Below are 9,872 nucleotides of genomic sequence, written 5' to 3' on the forward strand. Positions count from 1 at the left end.
TTCAGCGCTCTCAGCCAAGACTTTTCACTTCTGTCATGCTTTCTCACGCAATGTTTCTCCCCACATTTGAGAACTAGTGACGTTATCTATGTCCCCTCCATGTCCCATTTTCCCTCTTCATTGACCTGCATTAAAATAAGTGATCATGATGAATTTGTGGCATCATAACTACTTGCTAACGTCACAAGCGCACACACACCGTCTACCCTCAAAAAGGAGGAGAAGCTGGGCTGTGTCAAGAAGAAAGCCCTTATTAAAAGCACAGACCTCAACACTGACAAGAGCAAGCAAAGAGAAATACTAGTCAAGTGAATTTATGCATGGATAGGTAGGACTTTCTCAAGCTTCCTCCAGTGTGAAAGTCTCCCTCCCTTTAGTGCCCTCAGGATAAGTATTCTCAGAGCACAGACAGGATCAAGGAGCAGCGAGAGTGGAAAGGCGGACAGGGACAGCATGGGACAAACAGAAACCATCTAAGGGGGAAGAGAAAACGAGAGACCCCAGAACAGGGGAAGCAAAGGGGCAGAAGCAATGAAGAAAGGTCAGAGAAATCAGATGGCGGAAGCTAATGGGGAGCTAAGAGGGAGACCTGTTACCACTACTAGACTGATGTAGAGGTGTTTGTTTATTTTAAAAAATGGATTGAATGAATGATGCTAAATCACTCCCGTGAGGAGCGATTTATAATGGAGAAGATTTTTATTTTCCCCTCAAGAATAATTAAGCAACAGAACATTGTTTTAATAACTGCAGGAGAGGCCAAAGCAGTGACTAAGGGCCCAATCCTGTTCCAGCTGGCTCCAATCCTGCTCCCATTGGCACCAGTAAGGGCAAGACTGGGTCCTAATCCTGGGCTCTGTTCAGCACTCCTTATTCAGCTCAGCCTCCTACTACCTTCAATGGGAGTTTCACTGGAGAAAGGCCTGAGAACGGGTTTCTAGCTGAGTAAGGAATGTGGAATAGGATCCTACAGCAGCCATTGAATGGGATGAAAGGGAAGGTAAATACAAGCAGAAACTTCCACTAAATGTGATTGTTCAGAGGCTCCGGCTAGAAATGAAGCTGTGTCCCGCACACAGGTAATGCTCCTGCCTGCTGACAAGTACCTCATAGGTAGTGAGCAGCACGTGGAAATGAGAATCCGCTTTCAGGTCCCACTGAAGCTTGGCCCGTTCCTCCTTGTCTCCTGCATATGCCACATAGGAAAGACCTGGAGCAAATCTGTTTTCATTATAAAAAAAAACCAAACAAACAAAGTAGTGAGCTAGGCCAGGCTTTCATGTAAATAAAGGACGTAGTCTGCTTTGAACCCAGGCTATCAAACGGTGTATAAACCAGAGAAAGGCCAAAACTGCAAACTCAGATCCAAACACCTTGAGGTTTTGGAGGATGGGGTTTGGATTCAAGTCGTTCACTCTAAATCTACCCAGATGGGATTGGATCCAGGCTGGATCCTATTTTGTGGTTCTGATTGGAGGAGTCCATAAATCTTATGAGAATGGCTACTCTCTCATGGCTCCTGATGCTCAAGATGGGAAACCTTGTGAGACCTACCAGACTCATGGGATTTCCACCATACTGAGCTGAAAAATCTGATAAAAAGGCAGCAAGATTTTGGTTTTGCCAAACCTGAGCCTCAGCCGTGATTCAGCCTCCAACCTACACCTCGAGATCAAATCTAGTGCTAAGATCCAAAGCCCCCCGTTCCATCTGCAACGTAGAGATCCTTTAAAGCAATAGGTTCCCATGAGTGTCAGCAGGAGGCTGGCTCTATCTCCTGATTAGCTGCAGAGAACAATCCTGCAATGCACCACATTCCCCCTCATATCCCACTGAAGTCAAGTTCATAGCACCCAGTTCATAGCTCTTTACTTTCACTGAAGTCAATGGGAATTTTTCCCTCAGCAAATAGTTTGGGCATGAGCCCAAAACTCCCCTAGCCAGAAGATCCAGCAGTACCCAGCTCTGCACAGGACACAACTATCCCCACAGTCTTTATAAGCTGGAGAGAGAAGGAGGTAAGAAATACTGTGAAAGCAGAGTTAGAGGTGTCATGATAATGGAATTCTCTCTCACTTCCCAACAAAACCATTTGCTTAGCTCCCCTCTTGGGCAGATAGTCACTACTTGTCTATATCATTAATTTAAGCATATCGATCCATATTTCCCCAGCCATCCCCTAGGTAAAGAAATTCTGTCTAAACTGCATCTATTCACTCTCCTGAGAAATCGTTACGCTCCTGCAAACCCTCTGAAGTCCTCTCCTCCTCTTTTGATCCTAATCCTCTGACCCTCCCCTCAGGGTCAGACCTTTGGGCCCTGCACATTCAGTACATCAAATGCACATGAAAAGTCTGTGTTATATGAGCAGCTATAAGGGTGTTTGTCATGCCCAATTTGTGCATGCATAGAAGTGCACGCTTTTGTGTGCAGACTTAATAGTGTGGGCCTTATCCTTCACTCAAGAAAAGCTTTCATGACCTTCAATGAGGTTCTGCCTAATGGATGTTGAGCATGGAGATTACAGCCCAAAACAATAAGAGCAGGAAAGTGCACACTGGAGCTGGGCCATAGATCACCCAATATCATCATCGGTAACATTTATACAGGGGACAATCCAATGCATCCCAGTGGTGTAAGGAATACTATCTGCTCGTTGTGAATGGTGCTGTTTTGTGCCGTAGCTTTCACAGATGGACAAATTCTAAAGCCAGAAGGGACTACTACAAAAATCTAGGCTGACTTGCATAATGCAGGCTGTAGGGCTTCTTTGAAATAATTCCTGTTTGAACTAGAGCATCTCTCTTAGAAAGAGACAGGGTGGATAAACATCAATTATTTTGAAAAAAAAAAGGATTTTTTTTACTTAAATACATTTTTAAAAGAATAAACCTATTTAAAGTTAAATTTGAAATTATGGCAATATATGTTAAGGTCCAAACGTACTATGATCTACTAAAATCATTTAAATTACATAAAAACTATGAAATACACCTCTACCCCGCTATAATGCGACCTGATATAACATGAATTCAGATATAACACGGTAAAGCAGTGCTCCAGGGGGACGGGGCTGCGCACTTTGGTGGCTCAAAGTAAGTTCGATATAACACAGTTTCACCTACAACGCGGTAAGATTTTTTGGCTCCCGAGGACAGCGTTATATCGAGGTAGAGGTGTAGTACATATTCGCTGCTGAAGTTTTAAGTCAAACCACTGAAATGGTAGAAGTCACTGGCTAAGCACCTGGAACCAGAAACTGTTGAAGTGCTTTTGACAGCTGTAGTCTCTTCTGTAAGTAGAGAGAGAATATTTTCTTCATTTCAGTTTATTCAATTAGTTTATTTCAATGACTAGTTCATTCAAAGTTAAAAAGCTGATTGGGAGTTGAAAAAGCAGGAAAGCTGGTTTTTATCTTCGAGTCTATGAATCAAAATGAGATGTGAGAGGGTGAGACCTACTAGTTCAAAAATCTTGAAGAACATGGAGACCAGAAACAATCATTTAAATTCACTAACAACCAATTATTATTATTTGTATTACTGTAGCACTTAGCCACAGCCAGTGAATAATATTTCCTTTTTTTAATAAGTATTAATTGCAAAATGTATTTTGATACTTTTTTTTCCTTATGTATCCAGCACATTTAAGGTATTTTTATCTAGCTAATAAAAACAAATGTAATATGCTGTTTTTGTAGATTTGTAATTGAATTCCAATTTCCATCCATATAGAGCTTGACACAAATCACAAGAAATAAATTAATTAGCATCTAATAAATAAGAACTGTATCATTCACCATGTTCTCACATAATAAAAATGTAAGTATTAAGAATCTGAATAAATGTATGGTAAGGCATATAATTTCTTAAATAAATACGTATAGTTATAATGTATCCCTCTGGTTAGCAAAAAGGAGTACCAAATTTAATACAGAAACTATATTTAATTGAAAGTCAATATGTTTTAATGTTTGCCAACCTGTGGGAATGAAGCTCTCTTTAGAGAAATAAGTAAAAAGTACAAATGTAAATCAAGATTAAAAGTTGATTTAAATCAAGGTTCCCTGCTTGCAGATTTAAATCATGAGTTTTAAATTGCTTTTCTTTAAGAAAAACATCCAGTCATCCAACTTGGAAGTTTCAATGGCTGCATTTCAATAAAAACAAAACAAAACAAAAACCTCACACGTGGGTGACTGAGCATATTTTAAGAGGACCTTTGCAACTATGGTGGCCAGCCTCCAGGATTGTCCTGGAGTCTCCAGGAATTAAAAATTATGTCATGTGGTGAAACCTCCAGGAACACGTCCAACCATAACTGGCAACCCTATCTGCAAATCACAGATATAAGATGATGATATAATTGCTGAGGCTTACCTCTCCAGCTCCTCCTTCCAGTTGCTCAACACAGATAGAGGACAAAGAATCAGAAATGGCCTTTTGTTTAACTTTCCAGTCAAATAAACAAGCAGAGCAATAGTCTAGAACACACAGACAAAGAGGAGATTATTTTCCAATAACTAGAAATGGACTCAAACCATAGCCCTATATCTAAACACACCCACAGCCTCCCAGCTGGCCCTTGCAGATTCTCTACAGCAAAACAGGACCATAAATAAATAAATAAATAATCCAAAATCAAAAGAAGTCCAGACTAAACTTTTCCATAGGTCTGAATGCCGCAACTCAGACCCAATAATCCCCTCCCAAAATAATCTTCTCTCTCACAAGGACCGAAGAGTATGTATTCCATGTCAATGTTTAAAACAATTCACTTGTTATTTAAGATGCACGGAATACTGTCAGATGAACACGCACATCAGACTCATTCTCCAAAACTTGCAAGACGTATTTTGAAAAATGTTGTCACAAAAAATCAATATGAAAAAATCTACAAGTTTTACCCATCTCTGACCCTAGAACTGAACTTCATAAAACAATCTACCCAGACTTGCATCAAAATGACATCACCATTATAGTGATAGTATGTTGTTTTTACAACTTAATAGGAGTGTCTCATGTATGGCCATCATTACTTTTATCCACAATGTTCAATGCAATGTCTCTTGACAGAAGATCATTTTGCCTTAAAATAAAAATAAAAGAAATAAAGTCCTTACTGAGTGTTACTCAGGCAAAACCTTTACTGAGGTCAAAGGGAGTTTTGCCTGAGTAACCACAAAAGGAATCAAGATTTAGGCTTTAATCCTTGCAGTATGCACTTCAGAATTTGATCCTTGGTTTGATCGTTGGTATTTTTCTGCCCCTTGTAGGAATGACTGGGAAAACAGAAATTTGGCCAAGTTGTTTTTCTATATAGTAATGAAAAAATGCACCTGACAAGTCTTTCCGAGACCCATCTCATCACCCAGGATGCAGCCGTGCTGAATGTCGTAGCACTGTACTAGCCACTTTACTCCTTCCATTTGGTAGGACCGGAGCTGGATACCTAGAAATAAAAGTAAATAGTGTAAAGCTACATCCTACTGCAATGCACTTTACCTGGCATTACATCCAGAGACTATCCAGAAGCTGAAACTGGTGCAGAATATGCCTGCCAGCCCACCAACCCAGAGCACATAGCATCAGTACTTTACAGATGGCATTGGCTTCAAATTCATTTACAGGTGGAGATTAAGGTCCTGGTTTTCACTAATAAATCCCTAAATGATTTGGGACCTGCCTGCTTGGTAGATCATTTCTCTACAAATGTCAAACTGCTGCAGCTGAGATCAGTGGAGGAGATGCCTGAACTGGTGCATCTCCTCAAATTAAACAGGAGGGAAATTCTTGAGTGGAATTTTCCATGATGGGTCCTCAAGTTTGGAACTTACACCCCCCGCACCCTGGTCTGCCAGGGTGCAGCTTTGTTAACCTATGACAAAGCTCATCTTTTCTCACCGGTGTTTGGGGATGGAACACATTGAAGTTTTCTGAGGGAATATTGAAGGTGGGGTATTTTAGGTTACTATAATTATTGGCAGCAAATTGAGGAATAAGGTAGTCCAGTAGAGTAGTTCTCAGCCAGGGGTCCGAGGCCCCCTAGGGGGCCTCGAGCAGGTTTCAGGGGAGCCTCCGAGGAGGGCCAGCATTAGACTTGCTGGGGCCCAAGGCAGAAATCTGAATCCCCACTGCATGGGGCTGAAGCCCAGGTCCCTGAGCCCTACCAGCCAGGGCTGAAGCCTGAGCTAGGTAGCTTTATGGCAATGGCCCTGCTTGCTACCCCCTAAGGCTGACTGGCTTTTATATGCAGAAAACCAGTTGTTATGGCACAGGTGGGCTGTGGAGCTTTTATAGCATGTTGCAGGGGGAAGGGGAGCTCTGAAAGAAAAAGATTGAGAACCTCTGGTCTAGTAAGTTTACTATTACTGATGCTTTGCTATTGTGAGTTTTATGCATTCTAAAAAGCACCTGGAGCTTTCTGTATGGATACTTCTTGCTACAGGAGTTTTAACCAAAATACTAATAAATAAGTCCCCCCACTCCCAGATTTCTTTAGTGTCCTCCTCTGTAGTCATCAATTGTGCTACATGTAGCTCTGTTCATACTCACTGAAGACATTAATATAACAGACTCTTGATAAGGTGATTGTATTGAACTGTCTTTCTGTCTGCCTGCATTGGGGATGGAGGATGATTTTGTGGTTAAAGCACAGGACTGGAGGGGGTGGGGGGCAGAAGAGCTGGGCTCTATTCTAAACTCTGCCAGAAACTTCCCACATGGTATCGGCCAAAGTCACTTAGAACACAATTTTCAGGAACGTCAACTGATTTGTTACCCAGCTTGAGACATTTAGGCCAAGATTTTCAAAAGTGGGCACCTAAAGTCAGGCCATGTATTTAAGTGCCTAAATGTGGATTTTGGCACCTCAGTGGAACTCAAATATATAGTCAGACACCTAAAAAGGCAGCCTCATTTGCAACTCAGGTAATTTGTTTAGACACTCAAATATGGATTTAAGTGTCTAACATCAGGCTCCCACTCTTGAAAGTCTTGGTCTCAGCATTTACTATGGTGTGGTAATCATTTCTAAACAAGCTATTTGCTGGATTTTCTATATTTAAAACAGGGTAGGGCACAGTAAAGGCAAGTACTGTATTGTGGCCGCCACTGCAAAGCAGTACATATTTATAGTCACAACATAAAAATAAAAATTAAGGACTCCTGTATTTTTTTCTTCAATACCTTGGCTTCGATACTGTGACCCACACCTTAATTCCTTGCTATAAAGCGTGAAACCTCTCCCACTGTTTCCGTGAAAGACGCAGAGAGTGGATTGAAATATAGCTCCCAGCTGTGATGTAGAGTGTGCAAACAAGCAGACTGGAGAATTGCTCTGCAATGGATTATAATAAATAATACTTTCCCTTCACTAGCATCTGCGATCAAAGGAGCAGAAAGCACCTTACGCCTGTTAAACAAGCTTCCGAGCCTACTTTGAGATAGGTTAGAAATAATGATCCTCATTTCACAGACAAGGAAACCTAGGCTCCAACAAATGAAGGGACTTGTCCACAGGACGTGTTGTAGAACAAGTCAGGAGTGGAGTCCAGGAATTTCCAACGCCTGAGCTCTAACTAGACAGTCAAGAAGCAGGTTGAAGAACTACAACCTGGGAGGGTTAGAGATGTAGCAAGTGGGTTAGACAACCATTCTCTACAGTAAGGAACAGAGAATAGGAGCAAATGTAAAGTCTCATACCCAAGCCAGCCTCCCTCCAGAAAGTCTCTATATTATTCTAAGACTTTAGTATAAGAGTTAATTGATTGCAGTTGATCGGGACCAAGAAAAAAAAATAAACATAGCATTGTGGCAGATGGTATTTTTTTCAGAGAGAGTGACCGTTAGGCACACTAGGAGAACTGGAATACTAAATGTGGATTTATTTCATTTCTGCAATTTCCTAACATTACAATAATCTTAGTTTTGGAAATGCTGATGGTAGAAAAATAGTTCTTGCTTTCTAGGCTATTGTTTTAGAAAACAAAACCATGTGGCTGTTATTCTTAGAGCCTGTCCCCCTGCCAAAATGAAGGCGTGTCCCCCTTTTTTAAATTTACTTCCATGTGAGAGGAAGGATTTTGCCATGTGTGTTTCAGTGAAATATGTAACATTTCCAACTTTTTTGTGTGTACAGCTACATTCTCCAAGCTGGAGAGAGCTGGACAGTTTCCATGGGGAAAGATAAATACAGCAGTTTATTTGATTTAAAAAAAATCTTAACCATAAAAATGGGCAGAGTAAACCAAATTCTAGTTTACACCAGTGTAATCCCAGAATAACTCCACAAAACCGAATTCTGCTCTTAACTACAGCACTGCCTGACCAGGTTAGCTAGAGAACTGCATTAACTGGAGTGGAGTTTATTTAGATTTCCAACAACATAATTGACAGCAGACCCTGCCCCAGGTAATGTATTACTAGTACCCAGTTCTAAGCCACCTCTCACTGCTGTAGGGAGAAGAACTGCCTGCAGTCTCACCCCACTTCACACACCATGTGCCCGGGACACTGACACCCTCGGGATCAGCAAACCCTTAACTTACTTTACCCTACAAACAAGTAACTTCTGGCAGCTCAAGCCACCCCCACTAACCTGTCAGACCCCATTGGCGCAAGTCCTTCTCCTTAACGCCTGGCCCGCCCGTCCTTGCTGTGGGTTTATTGCACACGGTCTGGAAGAAGTGAGACATCGCGATCTGCAAATACCCCTGCCTCAGGGTGCTACCCCACTGGCTCCCCGCAGAGCGGCTCTGCCCACCCAGTCCAGCAGCAGTCACAGGAAACCCCTCCGGCCCGGCAGAATTGTCCCGGAAGGATGCAAGTAAGAGTGATTACGTCATTGGCTGATTGACGCGCGGTCTTTATGCAGCTCCCCCCTGCAGTCTTGGATTGGCTGGTTTCACAAGAGGACTTCCCTCATTGGGTAGACACAGCTCACAGCTGTGGATTGGATGAGAGGCTGGACAGCTGTAGCATTTTTCTTGGCACAGCGCCTGGGATGCTATTTCCAGGCAAGCTAGCTTTGCCGGTGTGCAAAAGCACAGGTAACTCGGGGGGTGTTACTGCACCCCCTGGCTTGAAGTCGTTTCCATCATAGAGGGTTTAAAGTTTGGTTCAGCTGGCTCTCACCACCTCTGTGCATAGCTGCATAAGAGCTTCAACTCACAACATAGCTGTTTAGGAGGGGAACTTGCAAAGCCACAGAGTTCTCTGCTTTCTCACCCACTCCAGGTTTCTTGTCTGACGTTTGAAATAAAGAGATGAAAACTCGCTTTATAACACACTGCATTTCTCTAGCACTTTCTATCAGAGCATCCCAAAATTTATCAACTAGAAACCGTCATTAAAAAAGTCAAAAGGAAAAACGTTTAAAACATTAATCTTTATGACAACTGTATTTACTATATTTTTTTCTGTTTTTATAGCTTTTTCTCTCCCTCGTTACTATGGGAAAAACACATAATGGATAAAAGTGATTGGGCCTTAAGCCTACTAACAGTTGTGCACCTGCTTAACTTTATACGTGTGAATTGTTCCATTGAGATCAATTGGTCTTCAAACCATAATGGTAATCAGGTAGTTAATCAAAGGATTAGGGCTATGCAAAGTTTTGCACACAAGTATATCTTAAAAGAGTTGGGGCATAATTGATTATACAGGGGAAACAGTGAAATCGACTGTGCACTTACTGCTGCAGGAAGGAGAGAACTGGGGGGGGGGGATTTTTGCCTCATTTACCTCTACAAACTACGTTCACTTCCCCTGCAACCCGTCAGTGCAATACACCACCACGCGCCTCCTTTAACCGCCTATAGGCAACGTCCCGCTGCATTTTCCCCGTCCCTGTGTGCAATATACACCCAACCC

The 9,872-nt window shown here is 42.0% G+C and overlaps 1 protein-coding gene across 3 annotated transcripts in view; it reads right to left on the reverse strand.

Moving 5' to 3' along the window:
• Positions 1–9,872, reverse strand: part of CHD1L (chromodomain helicase DNA binding protein 1 like) — a 54,046-nt gene that overhangs the window by 36,718 nt on the left and 7,456 nt on the right. For 2 of the 3 annotated variants that reach the window (XM_045001211.1, XM_045001208.1), the window contains exons 2-4: positions 5,339–5,451; positions 4,380–4,483; positions 1,107–1,221 (exon numbers count right to left, since the gene is read on the reverse strand). In XM_045001211.1, the coding sequence (XP_044857146.1) occupies positions 1,107–1,221; positions 4,380–4,483; positions 5,339–5,428 (309 nt within the window). In that variant the 5' untranslated portion in view covers positions 5,429–5,451. Of the gene's footprint in view, positions 1–1,106; positions 1,222–4,379; positions 4,484–5,338; positions 5,452–8,598; positions 8,841–9,872 lie in introns of those variants that run through there. The other variant, XM_045001210.1, reaches the window with a different exon arrangement.

This window comes from Mauremys mutica, chromosome 1, assembly GCF_020497125.1.
Source record: "Mauremys mutica isolate MM-2020 ecotype Southern chromosome 1, ASM2049712v1, whole genome shotgun sequence".
Taxonomy (NCBI): Eukaryota; Metazoa; Chordata; order Testudines; family Geoemydidae; genus Mauremys; species Mauremys mutica.